General features: G+C 42.4%; 2 protein-coding genes across 17 annotated transcripts in view; both read left to right on the top strand.

Moving 5' to 3' along the window:
- The window catches only part of gphnb (gephyrin b), a 76017-nt gene extending 70105 nt beyond the window's left edge, over nucleotides 1-5912 (top strand). For 6 of the 13 annotated variants that reach the window (XM_035144553.2, XM_035144557.2, XM_035144558.2 and 3 more), the window contains 7 exons: nucleotides 973-1094; nucleotides 1300-1387; nucleotides 1787-1860; nucleotides 2086-2153; nucleotides 2270-2373; nucleotides 4096-4246; nucleotides 4600-5912. In XM_035144553.2, the coding sequence (XP_035000444.1) occupies nucleotides 973-1094; nucleotides 1300-1387; nucleotides 1787-1860; nucleotides 2086-2153; nucleotides 2270-2373; nucleotides 4096-4246; nucleotides 4600-4733 (741 nt within the window). In that variant the 3' untranslated portion in view covers nucleotides 4734-5912. Of the gene's footprint in view, nucleotides 1-972; nucleotides 1095-1299; nucleotides 1388-1786; nucleotides 1861-2085; nucleotides 2154-2269; nucleotides 2566-4095; nucleotides 4247-4599 lie in introns of those variants that run through there. The other 7 variants (XM_035144556.2, XM_035144563.2, XM_035144564.2 and 4 more) reach the window with 5 other exon arrangements.
- A 1836-nt stretch (nucleotides 5913-7748) lies between these two features.
- Nucleotides 7749-24655, top strand: pals1b (protein associated with LIN7 1, MAGUK p55 family member b). 4 transcript variants are annotated; one of them, XM_035144715.2, is made up of 14 exons: nucleotides 7749-7957; nucleotides 11097-11574; nucleotides 12355-12563; nucleotides 15840-15917; nucleotides 18740-18859; nucleotides 19513-19674; nucleotides 19910-19987; nucleotides 20076-20259; nucleotides 21497-21565; nucleotides 21688-21759; nucleotides 22364-22525; nucleotides 22801-23003; nucleotides 23170-23280; nucleotides 23691-24655. In XM_035144715.2, exons 2-14 carry the CDS (start codon nucleotides 11247-11249, stop codon nucleotides 23865-23867), a joined length of 1953 nt encoding a protein of 650 aa, XP_035000606.1. In that variant the 5' UTR covers nucleotides 7749-7957; nucleotides 11097-11246; the 3' UTR covers nucleotides 23868-24655. The 4 variants fall into 4 exon arrangements, with proteins under 4 accessions (XP_035000606.1, XP_035000608.1, XP_035000609.1 ...); XM_035144717.2 differs by having other exon boundaries at nucleotides 18752-18859; XM_035144716.2 differs by lacking the exon at nucleotides 7749-7957 and adding an exon at nucleotides 8082-8099.
- Nucleotides 24656-24820: the final 165 nt, after the last annotated feature.

Genomic DNA, 24820 nt, shown 5'->3' on the forward strand with positions numbered 1-24820 from the left:
CAAATAAAGATCATTTAAATACATTTAAAAGGAGGAACACTTTAGAGTGAGTTACCTTAAAGCATAGCAAAGTACCAAAAGGGTAAGGGATGAAAAGCATTTTGAATTAAAAATGTATTACAACAGTCATGTTAACTTTAAGAATGTTTCTCAGATTGTAAAATCACATGAAAAGACATTTCCAAACTAGTTTTTAATTGAGAGATGATGGAACCGAACACAATGACGAAAGCCACAAAAAGAGAGGACTCAACGAGGCCTCCAGAGAGTCATGTGACAAAAATAAAACACTGCTATCGGTCTCCTTAGGGCCCTGACTCATTTTTAAAGTATTGCATCATAATTGAAGATGTGCCGTGCGAGTGTAAAAGGCCAGAGAATGGGTATGTTACCGAGAGGCAACGCTGCACCGTGGAGGATTAGACGGGTCTGATGAAACTGAGGAAAATGATATACAGGACATATTTAGCCGTGTGGTTGAATGGACAACTGTGCAAGGTGAACTCCGCCTCTCACATAATGTCAGTTATATAAAGTCTATATATATTTTATTGATTGGTTGATTGGTTTATAGTTATTTAGTTTACAATTGCGTAAAAAACACAACAAAGGACTAAATACGTTGTAAAAGCTTAAACAATCAGACTTATAATAACCTTCTTGGCGGAGGTATGATATTCCTGTTGTAGGATATTTTTAAAATGAGTAACGTCTTTGGCAATCACTGACTGTATTGGCCTGTTTTCCAGAAACAGGATAAACAGTAATACTGTGATAGTGAACTGAGGATGTTTGCGAAAACAAACAACTTGTCTTCCAGCTAAACATTTATTTCTTTGCCTTCACCTGTTTCCTCTCCCACCTGCAGAGATAGTTTCTGAATAATGTTTAAAGCCGGATCTGGTTTTCACCGTCATGAAAATGATTGAATGTTTCTTATGTGTCATATTTCTGCTTGTGTTGTCCTGGCAGCTGTTGAACCCAGAAGATGACCTTCATCCTGGGAAGATCAGGGACAGCAATCGCTCCACCCTGCTGGCCACCATCCAGGAGCACGGCTACCCCACTATCAATCTGGGCATCGTGGGAGACAAGTACGCCTCCGCATTCAGCCGCTAACAGAAATTACTTCAGCCATAAGCATACTTTCCAAACCAATTCATCACACACACAATAACACTATATGATGTTCATCGTCTTCCTCTACTTCCCTTCATTAGAGCAAGTGATTAATATCTGTGTGTGTGTGTGTTTGTGTGTGTGTGCCCATGTGTGTGTGTGTGTGTGTGTGCCCCACAGCCCCGATGACCTTCTCAACGCTCTGAATGAAGGCATCAGCCGCGCTGATGTCATCATCACCTCAGGAGGAGTGTCCATGGGCGAGAAGGTATGTGACAGAAGAAGAGTGCACACGTTCAGTCGTGGCATTGTGTTTTACTGACACCTTGTGGCGGGTGTACCAATGGCAGCCTGTGTTTGACAGTAAATAATGATGAAACACAGACACTGATAAATCACTAGTTGGCTGGAATTTATGACTTATTTTTATTTACAAAGGATTAAGTGATGAAGTTCCCACATGAAAAAGTATTATTTGTTCATTCTTAGAGTTTTTTTCTTTTTTGAGATATTTCCTCTGGCTTTTTATTCCTTTATCATTAGACAGGACAGTTTGTAGCTTGAAAGTGGGAGAGAGTGGGGAAGAGGTCCAGCAAAGGTCTGGTTTGTTAAATCTTGCTGTATATCTGAGGTTTCTTTATGCAATTGTCCGTAATGTCTGTTTCAGGACTACCTTAAACAGGTGCTGGATATCGATCTTCATGCTCAGATCCACTTTGGACGTGTTTTCATGAAACCAGGGTAAGAAAAGGAGTCTGATTTATTCTAACGTGACTTTTCACAACGGGCGAGTGAAAAAGAACGAGTAAAAGAAAACTAAAATGATCGGTGTGAATGTCAGATGTACATTTAAAGTAGCGTTGCACAATATAGACAATAAGAAATAGGAATTGAAGTAAGAATGTGTGAAAGATTTAATATCATGATTGAAATCTAAACTATTATATGTTTTGTGTTTTTCTTCAGTCTCCCAACAACCTTTGCCACCTTGGACATAGACGGTGCTCGCAAACTAATCTTTGCCCTCCCAGGTAGTGTGTGAAGTTGAGAGAAAGAGCGATTCACCCAAACGCTTCTGAGGAGATGTTACTCATATATTTTCCCCTCCTCTCTCTCCCCCGCTCTCTCTCTCTCTGCCCGTCTGTCCTAGGAAACCCCGTGTCCGCTGTTGTCACCTGTAATCTTTTTGTCATCCCTGCCTTAAGGAAGATGCAGGGCATTTTGGACCCTAGGCCCACCATCATCAAAGCGAGGGTAGGACGTACAGGGCACGGCCGGGGAATCCGGACGTACTGGCCCAAAGACACAGAAAAATCCAAGCTCATTACGTTTCAAAGTACTGGTGGTCATCAGTTTATCAGTGGTCTTGTTCAGACCTGGTATAAACATCCCTCCTGAGAGATGCGATCATGAGCGGACAGCGTTAAGTTCGTCTGTTCAAACCTGGTATTAAAATGCACCCTGAATGTATCTCTTGTCCCGCTCTATATAGAAATAGACACGTACGTCATTTGTGGTATTGTTTTAAGGTGACAATGTTTGTGTGTGTGTCTGCGAGAGTGAGAGAGAGAGAGAGAGAGAGAGAGAGATAGAGAGCGGAGTCAGGAGGTCAGTGTATTATTGTGATATTGTGGCAGTGACCACAAACGCATAAGAATCCATTCATCGTGAAACTGCAGCAGCTCAGAGGACATCAGCTGAGTAGGCGATCCTTCAAAAGTGGGCCAGGATGCATTTGTGTTCACTCAGCGGAATGAATGTGGACACATGCGTCCTAGACCACCTCCCAATGTGGTCTGAGTGATCGGATCTCAGGGTGCAGTTGGGTGCGTTCAGACTTGTACTTAGAGCTGACCACTTGACTGATGTTAATACCAGGTCTGAACGAGGGTCGTTATTCAGTTGATTATTCGTCCTTGATCAAGTGGAGAAAGGCAGAAAGACGAGTCTCTACTTGCAAAATGATCTGTTATCTTCCCATATGAGAACGTCTGAGTGCAGGTGTAACAAACCGCAGCACAGAGCAAATATAAATCATCAGAATATTTACCTCCATCTATTATCTATGTCGCTTATCCTCTGAGGGTCGCAGGAGGAGCTGGATCCGATCCCAGCAGACATCGCAAGCGTATCGCAGGGCTGATAATCACACGCACATTCACATCCATGGTCAATTTCAGAGTCTCCAATCAACTTCACCCCAGTCTGCATGTCTTGTTATCGGGGATGAAGCCTGAGAACCTGGAGAAAACCCGCCACAGACACGGGGAGAACATGCAAACTCCACACAGAAAGTTATATTAGTCTCAGAGCGTAACATTGCAATCCATTGCATCTTAACTCCTGATTTTATACTATTTTCATCATCCGCGTGATACATATTAATGACCAGCGGGTTTTGGCCTGACTTAGCAGCGGAGGCAATCGCAGCCCACACTGACCCGGAGGCCGGCTCCCAGGTCATGAATATTCATAATGGCGGAGCAGGAGAAGTCATAATAATGTCATACATACTCTGCAGACGTAGCACGTGTCCCCGAGTAGCATCATCAAGCGAAGAGGTCTGGTCCCCTGCCATCACGGGTGCCATCCAGAGTGCTGTGCTACATCACTTGCCGTTATAAAGCAGTTAGAAATCAACTTGAATGCATTACTGCCACTTAGTGGTGGGACTGATGGCCTCAAAGCACAGACGCAGCCAGATAATTTCCCTCAGCAGATGGCATCAGACCCAGGTCAAGCAGTATTCTGTAAAAAGACCTTCATGTCTGCCAGCAAAGTTGGAAGAGCTCTCCGCTTCTCGCTGTTCACCTTTTTTTGACTTTTTGCCGATATATATATATAGTTTAAGAACATAAATAGCAGAGATTGGGTTGGTAGATCACCTTCAACCCAGTTAATTTTGGGGGGTGATGATCCAGACCTGAGGTTTAACTTGATATATCCACATAATTAGCCTTGTATGTTTTGTTCCAGTTGTCTTGTGATGTGAAGCTGGACCCTCGCCCTGAATACCACCGCTGCATTCTGACATGGCATCACCAGGAACCTCTGCCATGGGCACAGAGCACAGGTACAGACATCTCTCTCTCTCAAGCCGGGAATACAGGGAAAAAAGAAATAAAAAGTAGGTAGATAGGGTCATTTTTTCCATAAAATTCTCAAAATATACACATTCACTTCTTTCCTGACCCATAACACATCGTTCCACCAAGTTCTGTGCTAATCTGTCCTGTAGGTTTTGTGTAATCTTGCTAAACGACAAACAAATGCATAACCTCACTGACGGAGCGAATAAAGTGGAGTCATTAAACCTGTCACTCTAATTCATTGCATATGAGCACTTGATCTTTACAGTATTTACTTATTTTTATGATGGGATCAAATAGAAAACTTTCTAAATTCCTGTCTTGGTTCTGAGCACTGGTGTAAAGAGTTGTGTCCCCTCTGTGTCCCCCCCCCCCCACCTCTCTGCTGCAGGGAACCAGGTGAGCAGCAGACTGATGAGTATGCGCAGTGCTAACGGGCTCCTGATGCTACCTCCGAAAACAGAGCAATACGTGGAGCTGCACAAGGGAGAGGTGGTCGACGTCATGGTCATCGGCCGGCTATGATGTCATCACGGAGGGACGGAGAGTCGGCATCATATAGCGAGGGTTGGAATGGGTGGTTCACGGTGCATGTCCACATATCATTGACTATTCTGTAATATGCAACGGCACAGCTAGTTTTTATTGATTTGGATAACGTTGAGGTATAGTCAACATCTTGATCACAACCTAGATACATATGAAAAAATTAATTTAAAAAGATTATAGTATTTCAAACAAAGAAAATATAACTTTTAATGAAAAAATCAAATTATAAAAAGAGATTTATTCTGTAATATATTATTATGATTATTCTTATTATTATTATCATTATTCTTCTTATTATCATTATTATATTAAGGCAACTTTGTTCCTTTCATTGCAATTGCTTTGTGTGTTCAATGCTAGACCTTATCTATAGCAGTAGCATTTTAATAGACAGCTGTAGGTGCCTGCCAGGACAAAAAAAGAAAATTATTATTTTCTCATCTTAGGTGGAAAAAAAATAATCAGTTTTTTGAAAATGAAGAAAACATTGAGGAAGACTCCAGATTTCCCATGGTGCTCAGCAAAGAGGAAGAGGGGGCACATCAGGGCCACTTCCTCTTTTGAGCACCCGTCAAGGTGACACTTCTGTTTTTCTCTCATTAGTATGCATCATAATGGCTTCACAAAGAGCTTTGCTTGTTGTTTATCTTGTGAGTCTTGTTTATGTGCGCAGTGCCAAATGCCTGGGCAGGGAAGGTGATGTTGGGAGAGGGAGATGGGGGGGGGCACGCCCCAGTCTGCCCAGACCCTGAAGCTTCCTTATATTCACGGTGACCGGGTGTAAACTCCGCCCCAGACCCCCCCAGGGGCGAGCGGAACCTGGGAAAAATAATCTTTTATTTGATCAACTATTTAATGAAATAAAAAAAAGAAAGAAAAGAAACAGCTTCTTTAAGTGCTGACAGCCTTTTTAACCAACTTCACAAAAAATGTACAGAAAAAAAATAAGAACCATATTGTACAGATATATGTGACCAGCACTCCTAAGGAAATTATTAAGCAATGAGGAGACATTGAACAACGCTGTACTATAACATTTTCTGTAATGAAATGAAACTGATGAAAGAGACTAAGATAATAAAAATCCTTGATGATTATGTAAAAAAAAGTTCTTGTTGGGTTTCCTTTTTTAATAAAACTATATCTCAAGAAGAAGCCGTGATTTTTTCTTCTTTGGTGTAAAACGTTTTGTGTGGTGCTGACCCAGATACAAATTCAGATCTGGTGAATTTGAATGTGGAGGTATGCACTCTGCTGCCACTCTAGTGTCATACGTGTATTTTTGCAGATACTATTCATTTGAATGCATGTAGTTTTTACATTGCTCTCTTGGCATTTTTAAGCAAAGTATCTAAGTACTAGTATTCCGCTGCTCCTTGAAAGAACAGCTGCATTTCAATGAAGAACGGTGAGGGGGGTTTAACTGTCTCTCTTTCCAGGAAGGTAAGGCTTTAAGATTGGGGAACTGGCAGGAGAGAGCCTAATGAAGAAAAGAGGTTAAGCACAGAGGTGTCAGAAAGGATTAACCTAACGGAGAATGCAGCAGGAAAAAGGCGGCTTCAGGCTTTGGTGGAGATATTTCTGCGGCAGCATGAGATTAGACAGTTTCTGTTCTGCTCTGCAAGGTGAAATGACAGTAGATCCCATTAGCTGCTGATGATTAATAGAGCCGTGACAAGAACTTAGTTGTTAAATTCATCTGCGTGAATGTGTATAAAACGCGAGGTGTTTAAGGGGATCAGAGTGAAGATGATTGTAGGAAATAACTGCAAATTCTTCACACCCTCAAGTGCTAAACGTTTATTAAAAGATACACTGACAGGAGTTGCTCTGTGAGTTTATAATTATCCCACAGATGCGTTAGGCCTGTGGGATAAAAACTAGATGACAGGAGGATTTCTGAAGTGTGTACAAGGAGATAAAATGAGGATATTTAAATGCCCAAGATTCAGTATAAATTATACGTAATGCATATTCACCAACTGAAGGCTTTGACTGTAGCTGTTTGTGCTCATTTCTAAATAAAAAACCCTCACTGTAAAACTCACTGTCAGTACATTCACTTGGGTTTTGTACTGAAACGTAGGCTATATGAAGTACTTGTGCTTTTACTGAATATATCCTTTAAATGGCATTTCTTGTACATCTACATTTCAGAGGTACATTTTGTACCTTTTACTTTGCAGATTCAGATTTTTCAGATCAACACACCCAATATGATGCATTGTTGCAGTTGTGCTATATAACTAAAGTTTGTTGTTATAATTATTAGTGGTAGTAGTGGTATCAGTATTATCGTTCATTTTAGAACATAGGACAAGATGGTGGATATCCCTTGCATGTTTGAAGGTCTTCCTCATACTTGATGTTGAGTTGCCGACCATTGCTTTGGTTGTGGCTGAGGGCGGTGGTTCGATCCCAGCCTCCCCTATTTGCATTTCGAAGTGTCCTCAAAGTGACCCCAAACTGCCCCTCATAGGAAAAAGTGCTGCCCATAGATGCACCCTATGAATGTGTGTGAATGGCAATAAACTGCACTGTTAAATATAGATACACACTATTTGCCATATCTAGTCTAGTCACAAAACCAGATAAGATAAGATAAGATAAGATAATCCTTTATTTGTCCCACAATGGGGAAATCTGTCAATAAAGTAAGTATTAATAAGTAACATGCAATACTTAAGTGTAAGGAAATATAGAAAAATATGAATGTAATAAAACTAATATATACAGTGTAAAAACAAGAAGAATATGTATATGAAGTAGGCCATTCTGCACAATGTGTTTTTTAACTTTTGGTACTGGAAACTCCATTTGTACACATGAATACTTCTACCTCAGTAATACTTCGGACCTGCCTGTGCAAAGGACATCTCTGAAGTCTGCTGGGAAACGCGGTAGTTCCGTGTCCGGCAGAGAGGGGGCGCCGCAGAGCCGCGGTGTTGCCAGGGGAGACGGCTGAAAACACCCAGGCGCGGTTTAGTGTCCCGACGCCGCCTGAACAAAAAAGCCACCGCAGAGAGGTCCCGTGAGCACCGACACTCGCCCTGCGCTTCTCCCCGAAAAACAAGCGAGTGCGGAGGCAGTGGAAAAAACTTCTCCAAGACGTCGGGGGAAATATAAAGGAAATAAACGGCTTCTCCCACCTGAAGCAGCCGCCCCCCCCCCCACACCCCCAGCTCTGTGCCTGTGGAGCGGTGAGTAGCGGAGGGAGTAACGGGACAAGTTAGCTTCAACTGCGCAGTTAGCGGCACCGGGCTACCGAAGCTAAGTTAGCAGCTGCTGTTGCGGTCACTTAAATCCGCTTTTTAACACTTTAACAACGTATTTTCTTCTGCTGTAAGTTTGCCACCGTGTTCCTCCGTTGACTCTCATTGAAACACGCTAAGTTAAGTTAGTTTTCTTATGGGCTAAACCAGCCGGGTCCCCTGTTATTAAACTAAAGAACTGGGACTTGTTAATTAGTATTATTGTGTTTTCACCCTCTGGTTGTTTACATGCAGTTTATTAAAGCCAGAGATGTGGTTGATGGAAGTGAAAGCCACTAAAAACACTGATCCATCAGTTTGGTTAAGTTTTTTTGTCAGTGTGACTATTTCAAATAAAAACTATGGAAGATATGAAAAGTCACTAATCTACAATATCAGTAATTACCGCGATATAAATGTCATCAATAGCAAAAGTTATTGACACATTATCGATCGACTTGTAAAAGTCTTTGTGATTCTCTCACCATAAAGAATTAGTTCAAATCCACAACTTCAACTTAGAAGAAGTAATAATGTGACATTAACAGTGATAGTTTTCAATATCGACTGATACTGATTGAAGTTTTCATCTCGAAATAGGTTTTGGCCATATCTGACTAATAATATTTCACATACTGGTGCTTTTTGGTGCAAATATGAAAAGCACTGGAGTGAAGTTTTGATGTATTTACCTCAGGAAAGAGTCTCAAAGTGTCGTATCTGTGCTGTTATGACACATCCAGGATTATTTTATGAGTTATGAGGAAATCCCATGTGTGAAAACCATCCTTAAGTAAAGATGGTGGAGCGATGGGTTTGGTGATTGTCTTTTATATCAGAATGATTATCTTATGCATGCAGGTCATGCCCATGTCACAGCTAATTATAGTACCTGGTATAATCTTAAGTAATCTTAAGTAAGTATGTTTTTGTCGACTACACTATCTGTGACTCGAAACCCAAGGTTCACTCACAAGCTTTGACTCGGGCTTTCAGGCAAATTTCACCACCTTCCTCAGCATGAGAACACAAACATTACTTCTGCTGCAACCATTGTTTTGCATTGTCAAGTGGCAGCGATGCTAGCAAAGGAGGAGGGTATTCAAGTGCTAATTTCACTCGTAAATTCCGACTTAATTTTAAATCAGAGTGAGCAGCATGAAATGTGGTGCACAGAGAGTTGAAGAAGATCAGGGTACATCAAGGTCCGTCCTGGTTTGTTTCTGAACCTGTAAAAGTGGTCGTAGTTTATCTGATTTTAATTTGAACATCTTCTGAGATTCTTTTTATTTGTAACATTATTTTAAAAAACTGTTTTTGATGGCCACGGTCTAATTTGACATCACACTGGATGATTTCACCGTAATGGTGCAGCGGTTGTTCCACACCTTCTGACACCACGTTGCCCTGTGTGTTTGTGTCTGAGGTGGGTGTGTGGACTTCCAGTCATTACCATTCTTCCACCCACGTCCCTCTGTCCCTTCCCAGCATCCCTCTCAGCGCTGCTGTAGAGAAGCATGAGATCTCAGGCTTAATTAAGCCCACAGGAACAGATGGCCCGCTGGCAGTCTCTGCTGTTTGTCAGCCGTACACCGCCACTCTAAACGGAGCTAAACACTTCTGCAGGGGAGGGGTTTGGAAGCTTGGACCAAGAGCCGGGGGGGACAGACCTGCCAGACGTAATTAGCTGGGGAAGTAGATTGAGGAGGAGGGGGAGCTGCCATTTGTTGATCGGTGACATGAACTGTATGACTGACTATATGATATGAGCCTAGAAGGTGGCTTTCCATGACAAGGCTGTGTTTGACCTCGAGGTACCTCAGGGTTTTTCTCTATGCATATACAGGATGATGAGTAGAAGTATTGAGGACAGTTTAATGTGGAAGTTAACCTGGCATGTGGAAAGTCTGCATTGTATTTAATCCATAGCAAATTGGCAAATGAGAGCCCTACCTGAGCCTTAACATCGTATTTAAACAGAAGCTAATGTCATTATGCGAAAGTTGAAGCCTTCCTGATGGCGTTAGATATTTATCCTCCTTTTTTCGCCTGCAAAAATCACCTCAACTTTTCACCCTGTGACTGTTTTGTCAAAATGTTAAGAAATATAACCACAAACTGGACTAACAAACTCCAAGTCCAAGGCTACAAAATTTGCTAATCCAGATTAAAGCAGGTAGCATCCTCAAAATAGATTATAATCCACAACATCCACAACATTGGCAGATCAGGTAGTAGTAGTAGGTGTATCACGTTCCATTGCAATTACCTTTGTTTGGCCTAACGTACAAAGGCCACAGATTGATATTCTGGTTGAGCTGTTCATAAGAGCGGGACAGTTGGGGACAGGTGAACTCGAGCAAGTGGATGAGTTTGAACTGAAGGGATTTCAGGTGACTGAGGCCAGAGAGCTTTCCATGTTAGGAGTTAGATTAGCGGCGCCATAGATGAGCAGAGGAAGGAGCAAATGTTGGTCACTGATCAAGTGGCAGCCAATTACAAGAAGGAAAAAATGGAAATGTGTCACCTCAACACAAATTGAGGATATTAAAGAAATGACATTCAAACTAAAATTATATATAAACTGCGCTGCAACTATGGATTATGTTCATTATCGGTTAATTTGATGATTATTTTCTTGATTTATCTCAGTTGAAAACCAAAAACTGTCCATAATTCTTAAGATATTCAATTTAATATTATGTCAACTCAAGGTAAATGTGCAAATTCACACATTTAAGAATCTGTAGCAAGGTTAGGTTTTGCATTGTTTTAAAAAGTGGCTTCATCTGTCAAATGACTAATCAATCAATCAAAAAATCAATCATTTAGGCTCTTATATAAAGTGTATTACCCATGACTAAATGAATCCTGCAAATATACATACAGTGGTATTCGGTGTACAACGGATCAGTGTATTTGGTTTTTCCTACATTTAAAAATATATTTCTGATCGATCATAATGCAATTTTGTTAAGTGTTGGGTTGTATGTCAGCTTAAAGAAAACTAGGTGTACCATTTTTTTAAACAAATACTTTGTTTACCATTTAAATACTTAAATAAACAGTGTTTTGTTTGTTTTTTCAGGATGACAGAGCACAAAAAGAACATAACAGTCAACTTCCTCCACTGGTGAGCTATGGCCCCGGAGTTGAGCAGCACCAAAGCCCCGTAACGTTCGAGAGGATCTCAGTAAACACTGGGGGGGGGTTTGAGCTGTACACTAGTGCAGCAGGGATGATCACCACCCATATGAACGGTTTTGTGCAAGAGGCCTCTGGTCAGGCCAAGACCCAAAGGGAGAGGGCTGTGGACTGTCCGGGAGAGGAAAGTAGTCTCATCAAAACCCCACACAGCAGTGCCCACATGGAGCGGATCCAGCACTACCAGGAGGAGCTGAGGAAGAGGAGAGAGGAAGACGGCAGGGGGAAGCACGACATCGACCCCAACGCTTCGCTGAGGCTCAAGAAACTTTCAGAGAACCCCAAGTTGGGGATTGACAACCCCACCTTCGAGGGAAAGGAGAACGCCACCAAAGACACATGCTACCATGATCCTGTAGATGGTGAGTAAAGCTGTGGTGGGGCGGGGGTTGTAAAGTCTGTATGGGGTCAAAGGGGTGTAAGGAGGAGGGGAGGCCACAAAGGAGAGGAGGAATGCAGATATCAGAGAAGAATGGGGAATTGTGAGGTCCAACAAAAATTCAGTGAAAAGAAAAGGAGTTAAAACAATGACCATTGAGGGGGCAGAGCAGAGGGCTGCAGTGGAGGAGGGTGATGTGTAGCAGGGGCCGTCAACCATCCACAGAGGTCCTAAGTCTGGGAACAGAGGTCATTAATAGATCAATGGAAATAAAAAGACACATGCATAGTGCGTATAGAGGAGATATGCTGTATTCACATGAGCTGTGGATTAGAACCTTACATTTATAAGCAAGGGAACTAAATCTTAAGCAACTCAAGAGCCAAAGTCAAATCACCTGAGATTTAAAATGTTTGCACATCTAAAAGTATTTTCATTCATCTGAATACTGATGCCCACATACAATAAGAAATTACTTTTTTCAAAAAAAACAACTTGCACCCTTATCCAACTACCTTTTTTAGACTGAGGTCTTGTATAACATGAGATTAGCGTCAAACAACAGTCTGGTCTTAAAGGGTCAAATGCAGGTCGAATGTGCTGGTGGAAACCTGTGATATACAGATTTGGCAGCTGAGCTTCATCACATTCAGAGGCTGTGTTGTCAGGAAATTTAACCTTGCAGAAAAAATTCCTGGCTTCTGTTATTTTGTGCCTGTGTGTCCCGGCGCTGCCCCTCACTGTGTGTGCCTCTGTCTCTCAGAACTGGAGGAGCTGCTGCAGGCTCTGAAGTGGATGCAGCAGTGCCTGACTGACACACAGAGCCAACAGGATGTGGAGCTGATAATGCAGCTCCTCGCCAAGGAGGACTTCAAGAATGCCTACTCCATCTTCAGCGCCGTCTCCCAGCAGATGAGCAGAGCCACCCCCACCTCACCCCTCACAGCACAAGCACAGGATCTCTGCGTGGAGGTACACACCCCAAAAACAAAAAAAAGTATTTTTTGCAGTAGGAAAAGTTAAGGAAAAGTTAAGGAAAAGTTAAGGAAAAGTAGACAAAGTGAGGTTTTTAACGTAGATTCCTCTCTCGTGAAAAAGACCCAAGATACTTAAACTCCTTCATTTTTAATTATGTCACAAAACAGTGAGAGTTTGTGCATAGATTGAATCGCCAATTTATAGTTTGGACCCTGTTAAGTTTATATTTAGAGCCGAGCACATTTGTGTGAGTAAAACCAAATAAACTCAATGAAGCATGAAAAATATTTGCTGCTGGTGATGACTAATTCAACAAAGAAGCCCAAAAGGCAACCATGGCATTCTGAATAATTATAAAATGTAAATTGTCTTGTGGTTAACAAGATGAGGCAAAGTAGAAATTTGAATTTTGTAGGATCTAGGCCATGCATGAGTGAGCTGGAAAAAGTGAAAAGTGGCAGAGGGAAGACAAATTTGAATTGGAGAATTAGGCTGAAAGAGGAGGAGATGACAAGGAGATGCTCTACATTTTAAAAGGACAAGAAAAGAAAAGAAGGAAGGCATGAAACAAAATGTAAATATGTTTTTTGGTGTTGCACTACTTTGCAAATGGATAAGTTCCTCATCCACCGGTTGCTATTTCTTCAAAGAGAGGGACAGAGAGCAAGAAATCATTTCAGGAATCAGGTCAGAGAAGGTGGGATGTGGCCACACCTGACTTCCTCGTTGACAAAACACAAACCAGTCGGTCTCTGCTATAGCAAAGTGACAGTAATTGACTTGTATCCTTGCAGAGCTGCGCCTCGAACGCAGCCTGTCACATGGAGCCCAGCGCCCGAAAACACCCGACATCTATGACAAACTACTCTCACAATAGGCGCTTCATTAGGATTAGTGTCGACCTTTGCTATGTGCAACATGAAAGAATTAGGGATGCACCGATATGGAAATTCTTGGCCGATACCGATACCGATATTTAAAACAACAATCTAGCCGATAGCCGATACCAATACCGATATTTGTTTATTACTTGCATGTGGCCTTCTTGGTGTGTAGCCCGGGTTTACACGGGCGCTGAAGCGCCCCCCGCGCCAGCGTGTTCTCAACGCGCAGCCGCCTGGCTGTTCACACCGGACCCGCATTTCTCGCGTCGGTCAGCCCGCGGTTCTCCGCTTGTTGTTGTATGTAACCCGTTCAATGTCGGGTGTCGGGGTAAATGACGTATTCTCCAAGCAAGCCTTTAGCCCCCTCTCTCTTTTTATCTATATGACTGCTTGTGTGGCTGTAGTGGATGGGCAGAGGGGGACATTTAATTATGTGATTGGGAAAATTGGGAAAATTAAAACTCCAGGACAACAGAAGGGGAATACAAGTATGGGATGCATATTTGATCATTTATATCATATCAAATATGTCATTTATATCGTTTAAAATCATTTTCAGTCTGTTTCCTGGCGCGTCACGCTTCCTTCGCCGAAACCATCGGTGAAGGGCGCTGGCTGATGCGGCGCATCGCAGCCCATGTGAACCGCACAAAGGTTTAACAGGGGGATGGGAGGCGCCTGGCTTTCCTTGGCGCTGCGCTGCGCGGCGCTTCAGCGCCCGGTGTAAACCCGGCGTCAGTGTACTATAATCTGGATGCCAGATTGGCAGGCTGCAGAAAACATACCAATGAATATCGGCCAATGTTATCGGTGAAAGTCAAGTTTATTACCGATACGCCGATAGCAGTAAACGAGGCGAATATCGGCCGCTACCGATATACGGCCGATACATCGGTGCACCACTAGAAAGAATGTAATACAGGCTTTTCAGCAGTCAGACTGGTGCTGTGGGATTTGTAGGCTATTGCTAGATGTGTAAAATTCCACCTTCATTTTGATGAAGCAGCTATGAGCTGTGTAAGGTCCATTCAAATGGCATGAAGCAGCACTTTCTGTTGCAGTGTTGACAGCGGTGGTTTTAACAGAAGATGTTTTCAGACATGAACTCCAGAAAATAATAAAAACACATTGTCTTCCTGCATACAGTAAATCAGTGTGTGTACAGCTCCCGAAGCGCTTAACAACATATAATAATTTGAGCCGCAGTGTGTTTAAACCAAGTGGCTGTGCTGTGTGACACTCAGATTGGTCTCTGGGTAAACTAATCTCCCAGCAGCCCTCGGTGCTGGCTGAGTGTTGCTGTGCACCGCAGGAAGCAGGCCAGGATCTGGGCGTCCAGAAAAAGAAACTCCAGCAGCTTATAGCAGAGTGGGCCGAGGACTGCGCTGGTAACTGGGGGGAGGGGGAAAGTGCGTCACCTTGTTAGTGAGAGCTTTGATTAGTGTAATGGATGAACCAACCTCTGAACAGGAAATGAAGAGGAGCAGGCTGAAAGATGGAAGAGTAACAGAACGCCACAACCCCAACTGTCATGATTCAGTAAAGAGTCCAAGCCACAAACAATAGCATCCCCCACCAAACGTCAACACGGGAACCCAGTGATTAACATAGAAACAAAACAGAGAGGAGAAAAGACAGAAATGAATACAAATGGAGCAGAGTGGAGGCTTGGAAAAGTCCAGTGTGTTGTAGTTCAGCTACTTTCCAAGTTTGTGCTTGTTAAATATTTAAATGCAACTTTCGTGTGTAAACAGACATAGTGAGAATGAATCATGTTGTGAATTTAGTTTGAGTGTTTTGTTTTTCAAAGTGTATGACTCCGCCCTTAGCAAGTTGCTTTACAGCTTTTCTGGCTGGAATGTAAAATGCTTCTGTGAGTTTCTATAAGAAGCCAAATACTATGTGTGACTGTGCGGTCTACACATTTATATATGTCTGTCCACACTTTTTATTTTATCTTACAACTCTGTGAGTGTCCAAACTCTTTTCATCATGCAGTTGACAGGGCAGTTGTGGCTCAGGAGATGGAGCATCGTTATGTTATTATGTTATGTCTGCTTTTCGGTGTGAAGTTAGAAAGTTTTCCAATAATGCAGAAACTATTGAAAATAAAAACCTGCTCCGTCTATATTTAAGAATACTTATGATGAACAGTACAGGTGATTGAGCAGCATGGCTTCGACTCTAATCTGAATTAACAGTGTTAATTGGCTGCCTCAACGTTTTAAGAGCATTTAGATTTTGAATAAAAATTCTATTACACAAACTTTTTCCGTACAAGATAGTTTCAGGTTTCAAATTGGGTCTTTATTGGGTTATAGCTGTGAGTGATAATCACACAGTTTAACTAACCATAGCACTGCTGTGGGTCTTTGTCTCTGTCCAGGTGCAGAAGATTCTCCAGTCCAGCCAACAGAAGGAGGGTCTGGAGCTCAAGGCTCTGCTCACAAATCCTCATCTCCAGGTCAGAGATCCTTATGCTGGCTGTGACCTTTCATATCTCCCCCCCTTGACCCCACAATGTGATTGATGTAACACCAGTGAGGCCACAGAGCATTAGAGGCCAACTTCATTTATTTAGTTGATCATAATTATAATACTGAAATACGGATATCAAAGGGCTGATTGTTTCTCTCACACCTTCCACTGGACGAGCAGAGGTCAGGGTTAGGTAAAGACCAGCACGTCTTCTATTAGAGGAAAATCATTCCAGCTCAAAGACAAGTGAAGGACAGTTCACTTTGCGTCACTGTACTTGATTAAAATGCCGATCAAATGACAGATTGCTACAGAACCCTGTACAAGAGGAAAGAGATAATAGGAAGCCGCCCCTTCATAGAGGAAGTCGTAAGGTCATGTCATGCTAGTGCCCCCTTTAATTTATTGTTTTGCTCAAGGACACTCGGGCAGGGCAGATGTTTAAATCCTTTTCAACACATTAATTTTATCCCTTATCATCAGCAATTATTTGAGGGTGTGCAAAATTCTAAACTCTCAAGGTCAGCTCGTGTTCTGCTCCAAAGATTAATGTAGTTGGTCTCAAGAAAGGCCATTATGTAAATTAGGCTGTAATGTGGGTCAGCTCTCCTGCTAATGAAAAGGTGTGATTGGTTCATTCTTCGCAGCCGAGTGCTTGTCAGTTTCCCTTAAATTATTTCTTTTAAAAGGCAGAACTCAAAAAGTTTATAATCTTACTGGTGTGTGTCTGCAGCACTGGGGCAGTTTACAGTTTCCCTGTATTGATACTCAGGCGTTTAGATTGATGAAGACCATGTTCTGACGGCTTTAATGAGGTTTGTTCTCATGGATGAAAACATCGTCCTCCCGGCGAAGGTGAATCCTCCTCACAGCTGATGGAAGATGTCAGACATCTTACAAGATGAACATGTTTAATCTGTGATCCAAAAAGAATCTAATATGTCATTTAAAGCAATTACAAGATGATATTATTACATTAATCTCAGCAGGGAAAAGTAATTGAATAGTGGACTGTTCTGGCCTTTCCGTACTTGTTATGACAGAGTATCGGGATAAAAGTGAGCAGATATTTTAGAGATGGGGTTTTAGACTATGAAAGATTTAAAATATATGTAATCAATCGTATGCAAAGAGGAAAAATATCTGTCCTGATATATTTAATCAGCAAAAATTATCGTCACACTGGGTTGGGGGAGTTAGAAGTTTGATGGTAACCAGTGGTATGATGTAACAAAGTACATTTACTTCGTTATTGTACTTAACTTGACTACTTCTACTACTACAACTACTTTACTTGTACACCACAGCAAATATCTGTACTCTCCATATATTTTCAAAAGTAATCAGTAACAAGAGGGGAACTGGTTCAAACCTGTTAAGAAATGCTTTAAATTAATTCGGAAGAGGCCACCGCCGTGACTCAGCCATAATAATGTACTAGCATGTTGCTTTTGGGAATTGGCTACACTCTGCAAGTACTTTTGATACTTGAAGTATATTAAAAAGCAAGTACTTACTTGTACTTACTTGCTTTTAGTAGAATTGTTAATGTCGTACATTTTCGTCTATGTATTTAAACTTTTGCTTGTGTAGATGTTTGAGTACTTCATCCACCTCTCAGCTGGTGGTAACCTGTTAAGTAATGATCTCACCCTGGCTGCTGTTGGCACAGTTGACCACTGGATGATTAGGATGTTCCTCTTAGGTGTGCTGAGCCACAAGCTTCACCTTTCATCACAGGTACAGATAGGCCACCGCCGTCCGCCGCGGTGTGAGGAGTCACATGATGAAAAGACTAAGACATTTGATTGTGGTGCATCTATTTAGTTGAGCGTTTTTATGTCAACATTAGAAGAAGCAAACATATATTCAAGGTGCATCGCCTTGAAGTGGCTTCAACTTAAAAAAAACATCATCGCATTATAAGACTGTCGTCGTCCATTAGTGAGGCAGTAAAGTGAGAAAAGACCTCAGGTGTATGACTGTCGTGATTTTACGGTTGTGGATTTTACGGTCAAGCGCCGGGGGTCTAATGTTTGACCCATGTGGCCATGTGAACTACAAAGTCTCCCACCGGCCCCTTAACCCCTCCACTGAGTTGGAACCGTGTAGCCAGCAGGGCCGGTGAGATGTGATGATGAGCCTGCCTCGTGGCACAGAGAGGGGAACAGATTGTGTGTTGGTTTCTCTGCGGAGAGTTGAGGATCACATGAGTCACAGGTAAACAACCTCATGCCCAAAGCAAATGGAGACGTGTATGAGTGCGAAAGGAAGAGATCCGCCTCAAGTCAGCCCCCTTTCACCATTTTCCAGGACACGTTGTCCTCACGAGCCGGGGAGCCACAAAGTGTTTGATGATTGATGGCAGTGGATCCTGACTCCTAACTGCGAGGAGAGATTAAGACGGATTGTGTGAACGCCAAAGCTTAGCCCGGCCTCCAATCTCTCAGGTCCGCTCTGCCGCAGCACAAAGAAACTAATTTGGACTGACGGTTATTAATTATGCGGTACGGAGCGCTTGTCATATTAAATGAAGTGAAGGCCCAATCTCTGTATTATTTCTGGCTTAGAGGTGGGTTTGCTGACTGCACTTGTTAAAAGAGATGGGCGATCTGGTAGCAGGGGCATGTCTTATGAAAAGGGTTTTGTATCCAACAAAAAAACAAGGACTGAAACTACCACATTTATGATGATTTACGACCGTAGCAATCACTTTACCTCACACTGCCTGTCCCATTATTTTCTTTTTGTCTGTCTGTGTTTCTGTCTATTACGTGTATGTGCGTACTGTTCGTTTGTACGTGGCAGGCACTGATGCAGGCTCACGACAGCGTGGCGACGCAGGAAATGGCGGAGGAAAATGAGACACAGTACCTCGGAGAGACGGTTAAACTTGTGCGGTTAGAGAAGGCCCTCGACACTCCACTGGTAAGACACCATCATTAGTCTTTTTCAGACACTTCTCTCGACCGTGTCTTGTCGTCTCTCAACATTTTCTCACAGACTCTCTGCCGTTTAACCCGCTTCACGCTTTATAATCGACTTGTGAATGTTGTAAATCAGCATCACAGAAGGCAAAGTAAAGCATGAGAAACAAACGGGGATATAATTACAGTACTGTAAACATTTAAAATTGGTACCCAGCCTTCACGTCGAGCTGTTCAAATAGAGCATTAAAAAAACAAGGGTAACTGGATCACTGGGAATACATTATGGGAATTCAGCATCACTCAATATTGTGTCATGGGAGTTTTTGTGTACTTGACCAGGCTCCAGCTCTCACATTTATCACCTGGGTGTGTCGGTGTCAGTTTACCCACAAACCAACAGGGCAACAAACTAACTGCCTGAGAGTGTGAGTTCCAGAGTTGGAAATGTTTTCAATGACACAGTGGTCTTCGCAGTTTTGTTTCTGTATATTCAAGCTTCTCCTTCTGCTTTCAGACTTCACCTCTATGTCCAGTGTCATTTTACAGAATAGTATGATCAGTTACATGTTAATAATCCAGTGTGTTGAAAGATCATCTCAGTCCTCAGCTGTGTATGAACAATCCGTGTGTGTGTGTGTGTGTTGCCATCAGGGCGCCACGGTACGTAACGACATGGACAGCGTGGTGGTGAGTCGGGTGGTGAAAGGCGGAGCAGCGGAGCGGAGCGGCCTCCTCAGCGAGGGAGACGAGATCCTGGAGATCAACGGGGTTCCAATGCGCGGGAAACATGTCAACGAAGTCCACGACTTACTGGTGAGGGGTCATCACTGCGGACTGTATTTGCACCTGAAAAAATGTATTAATTTATTGGTTTATTGGCTGTTTCTGAATAGATTCTCTTTCAAATTGTGTCATACATCCACCAGCTTAGCAATACAAAATTCTAAAACTGTAAGCTCCTGGGTAAATATTGTCCAAAAATAGTCTTCTTTTATGGAAATGTGTTCCCTGTCATGTTTAATTCATCGCGTCTCATCTTTTCCATCAGCAACAAATGCACGGCACTCTGACCTTCCTCCTCATCCCGAGCTCTCAGATTAAACCTGCCCCACACAGACAGACTGTGGTAAGTCTCTAATGATGTGGGTGTGCGCGACTGTGCCTGTCTGCATGCATGCAACGCCAACCTTGAAGTTGTAAACCCTCGTCCTCAGATGCACGTTCGTGCTTACTTCGATTACGACCCCTCTGATGATCCCTTCGTGCCGTGCCGGGAGCTGGGCCTGTCCTTCCAGAAGGGAGACATCCTCCATGTCATCAGCCAGGACGACCCCAACTGGTGGCAGGCCTACAGGGATGGAGATGAGGACAACCAGCCCCTGGCTGGACTCATTCCAGGTGGGGATCATACCGGGGCTGAATATCAATATTTAATGTGCTGCTTCACAAGGGTCGATAGCAACTGCAAGGACATTCAGCTACCATTGCAAGAAGTCTAGAAAAGTCATACACAAGTATTCATTCATTATTATTATCTGTGTTTGTTTTGGAGTATTATTTATTTTTATACACAAGTGACCTGGACATAAAGATAACATGCTTCAGGAGGTTGAGGGTGTCGGGCTCCCACAGTGTGTGTCCAACTGTCCTTGAGCAAGACGCTAAACGCCTAACATCAGTGTGAATCTGTGTGTGTATGGATGAATGAGACAGACTTTGTAAAGCACTTTAATCCTTGACTTAAAAAGTAAAAACATTCACTATAACATACAGAGAAGTAAACTACAACCGACTGTTCAAACTGTATTCAAACTATAAGTCTAGGTACTGTATATTTTAAAACCTACATTATTCTTACACATACTTTTTGCATTTGAGCTGTTTGGTATTTTTCTGACCTGTGGTGTGTTTGTGAAAAAAGGGGTCAGCGAAATTGGAGTTGCATGCAAATAAGGTTTGTAGAGACATCAGAGGGTGTAAAAGGCTGAACTGCCAGAAAAAGCTATAGGATATGTAACCTCATGGTTGTACCTAAATGGGCTATGTCGTCTAAAAAAATAAATAAATAAATAAAAAATCTCACTGCACACCAAAAATAAACAGTAGTACTTGATACCAGATTAACAATGAATGCATAATGCAACTACCACACAGGACAACTTTGATTGGTTGATTATTAGTTCCATTTGTCGTTCTACGTGGGAATAATCAGTCACAGAAAGGCACTTGAAACTTGTCTGTGACTAATAACTAACCTGGCAGGAAACACCGCCCACCTGGCACATCAAGCAGATTAAAACAAACACCTAAGAACTATTTGCGATTACTCTCTGACCCAGGACTGTTGTGGCTGGAAGAAAATTGGGTTAAGCACTGGAAATGGAAAGCTGGGCAACTTTTTACCTGCTCCTCCACATTTCTGGAAAGTATAAAAAGAGCATGAAAGATATTTGTAGCTCAATAAAAGCTCAGGACTTGTAATGTCATCAACTATCATCTGAGATGTTTTTTATACAAAAAACCAGAATGTTCTAATGTGTTTTTTAATAAACATCATGGGGCTTTTGAAATGGAAAAGACACTGGATGTGTTTGTGCTGTGCATTTGCTGACTTGTTTCCATCTGCTTCTCTCAGGGAAAAGCTTCCAGCAGCAGAGAGAGACCTTGAAGAAAACTATAACAGACAGGAGTGAAGAGCACCAAGGTGAATGGATCGTGGTTAAAAAAAAAGAATTTATAAGATTTGCATTTGCAGCGTCTAGGAAGAAAATGTGAAATGATAATCCAGCTCCGACAGCTAAATCTTTTCACTTGTAATTATTCCAGGGAAACATTGGTATGCAAAGAAGAGCAAGAAGCAGAGGAAGAAGAACACATTGAGCTTGAGCAGAAGTACTGGTAAGACTTTAACTTTAACTCAGCAGCTTCACAAAGTGAGAAGTGCCTCCGTCTCACAATACCAAAGAGAAGCTACACACCTAGTCCAAAGAAACGTGTCCCACTGTCTCTGCTTATTTACAACTTCCCCGACAGGCGGCTTCCACACTGGGCAGCTGCCAAGTGTCCACACACTGTCAGTCTTAACCTCACTCGTTAGCAGGAGCTGACACGTCTTGTCGCTCGCGCAGCAGCTTGTCCAGACTGGACGTGTCACAGATCAGATTAGTCTCCAGCAGGTGCCTAAATGGTTTGGAGGGACCTGTGTTTCTATTGGTTCACGTACAGAAACTCATTTATACACAGACACACCCTCACTGATAGTTGTGTTTTGTGTGTGTGTAGAGTCAAATATGAATCGGAAAGCTGCTAAAAAAAGACTTGAGATACGCTGAGAAATGTTCACAGTAACAATAATGTAATAGTGAGATCATTTATAGATCTCTAAATCCTCTCACCTCTTTCCCGCCTCCACAGGCAGGTTAAAGGTCAGAGTGAGTTCCAGAAGAACTATAAGGGATTTGTTCAGGGACGTTTCATTAATCCCTCCCAACTGTCTCCTCAGACTACGATGAAGTCCTGACCTATGAGGAGATGTCCCTTTATCACCAGCCTGCCAATCGTAAACGCCCCATAGCTCTGATTGGCCCGACTAGCAGCGGCCACGACGAGCTGCGTCGGAGGCTTCTCTCCATCGAGCCGGAAAAGTTTGCTGTCGCGGTGCCACGTAAGTTCACACAAGGCCGGAGGGCGTGGCAGCGATAAATACACAACCAGATTTAAAATGAATGTGTGTGAGTCAGTAAGAAATTCAAATAAATCAACTTTTACTGCACAACATGTTCAAATTGTCAATTTTGAGACAGTTAGTAGACACAACTTGAGAACTAGTGCATAAGACTTATTTTCAATTGATTAAAGTGACATTTAGTGCAAAAACATCATGGTGATTGTAGAATTGAGTTCAAATCTAAATTCTCCCATCTTTTTGATGCCTAACAGACACAACCAGAAACCCGAGGATACATGAACGGAATGGCCGCGAGTACCATTTTGTGAGTCGATCTGCCTTTGAAACCGATTTGGCGGTAGGGAAGTTCATCGAGTCGGGGGAATATGAGAAGAACCTTTACGGGACCGGCACCGACTCGATCCGACACATCGTCAACTCTGGACGTATCTGCCTGCTCTGCATGCACACGAGGGTAAAGACTTGTTTATACTGTCTCTCTCCACAATATCAACTACTACATATTAACATAGTGACACTATTACAATGCGATTAAAAACTCTTTACTGCCGATGACTGATTCATTTATCATATAAACTTGATTGACTAGTAACTTGTGTCCTTTGTTTTTCTCTTGTCAGTCACTGCAAGTGTTGAGGACCTCCAACCTCAAGCCCTATGTCATCTTCATCGCTCCTCCTTCTCAGGAACGACTACGCACCCTGCTGGCCACAGACGGGAAAACACCAAAGGTACCCACTGTGCGGTGCAGTATTTCCCCGTCAAGTTCATGTTGTTAATGAAATATGATGTATGTGTTATGTTATAAATGTGGTAGTTTCAGTCCTTGTTATGTTTTAGCTAAATAAAGGCCGTAAGACTTGTCACAGGAAAAAAAAAGAAACATTGGTCTTGTGCTCCCCGACACTGAGAAAAGAAGTTATATTTCAGTTCGGTTATTAAGAGTTAGGCAGGACACTGATAATTAGAAAGCGAGCATCACCTCATAAAAGTAGAATGGCACTCGACCAAGGCCCCCTCATGAGAACGCATTTCAATTGAGTAGATCCGGGATCCCTCATAATGACCATAGCATTAAACATTAGGATCTCAGGTCCCCTCTCACATTCTGTTTCTCTCTCTATCTGTTTTCTGTGCGCAGCCGGAGGAGCTGAAGGACGTCATCGAGAAGGCCCGTGAGATGGAGCACAATTTCGGTCACTTCTTCGATGCGACCCTCGTGAACATGGATCCCGACCAGGCTTTCCACGAGCTGCGCCGGCTGATTGACAAGCTGGACACTGAGCCCCAGTGGGTGCCCACCTCCTGGCTGTGCTAGAGGTCACAGGGTCTCGACGCATCGAGTCTCAGGGTAGAAAGAGGTAAAACCGAAGCGCGGGGGGGAAAAAAACGATGTTCCTGGAGACTGAAAAATGAAGGACAATGAAAGTCTGTGTGGTAAAATTGTCACGTGCACAAATCCTCGTTTGTAGAGGAGCCGATTTACCACATGTTGCAGGGACGGACTCACTATTCTTCCATTTGTTTTTGTTGCCGTGTGTTGGTCTTTGTGGGTTTTTTGCTTTAATAAGGTTCTTGGTTTCACCGTTTTATGCAAAGTTGTTTATTTAACAAATAGAAATGTTTCTATTTCATTGTTAATAGTTATTTATAATTGTAAATATATATTTTCTAGACAAAATATTTTATTGTTACATTTTGTGTGCGCGGGACATCTCAAACACTCGACCTGGAGTGTGTTGATGTCGCGAGGATCAAGTGACGAGGTCCGTCACGGTACCAAACAGGAGAGAAGCACAAAGGCAAAACTTCTGCTGTGACCTGCAGTGTTTTGTTGCTTTCTATGCACCAGTATCAGTATTAGTTTGTCGTCTCATGTCTCATTTACACTATAACAGACCTCAAATCTTCTCTCTAGCAGGCGTCTTTACTGTCAGTGATTAAAGTACTACTGTAAAGCTTTTTTTTTTTTAACAAGTATTGTATGAACCAAACATCATTTCACTTAGTGAAACTCCAACAATTACTGTATCGCTTCTTTGCAGGGTCCTTTTTAAATTATAAGCACAACTCTTGTTTTAATAAATCAGATCAATATGTGAACAACTGATGTACAAACTGTTGTGATTTATAACGTTAGAAGGTTTTCAGCCTTCTAACTAAATGCCTGACTAAAAATGTGTTAAATGTTGCATTCTGGTGGGAAATGCCTGCAATTGCTCACGGAAATAAGTCGACGGAACAAGTTGAGAAAGTTTTTATCTTAGGGTT

Source organism: Hippoglossus stenolepis, chromosome 20 (assembly GCF_022539355.2).
Source record: "Hippoglossus stenolepis isolate QCI-W04-F060 chromosome 20, HSTE1.2, whole genome shotgun sequence".
Classification (NCBI taxonomy): Eukaryota; Metazoa; Chordata; class Actinopteri; order Pleuronectiformes; family Pleuronectidae; genus Hippoglossus; species Hippoglossus stenolepis.

What these genes read in the sequence shown, in the direction of transcription:
- pals1b (XM_035144715.2), top strand. Translation starts at nt 11,247, where the DNA reads ATGATCACCACCCATATGAACGGTTTTGTGCAAGAGGCCTCTGGTCAG. An exon ending in ACGAAGTCCACGACTTACTG is followed by an intron (nt 19,675 to 19,909) that starts GTGAGGGGTCAT and finishes CTTTTCCATCAG; the next exon opens with CAACAAATGCACGGCACTCT. An exon ending in CCTGGCTGGACTCATTCCAG is followed by an intron (nt 20,260 to 21,496) that starts GTGGGGATCATA and finishes TGCTTCTCTCAG; the next exon opens with GGAAAAGCTTCCAGCAGCAG.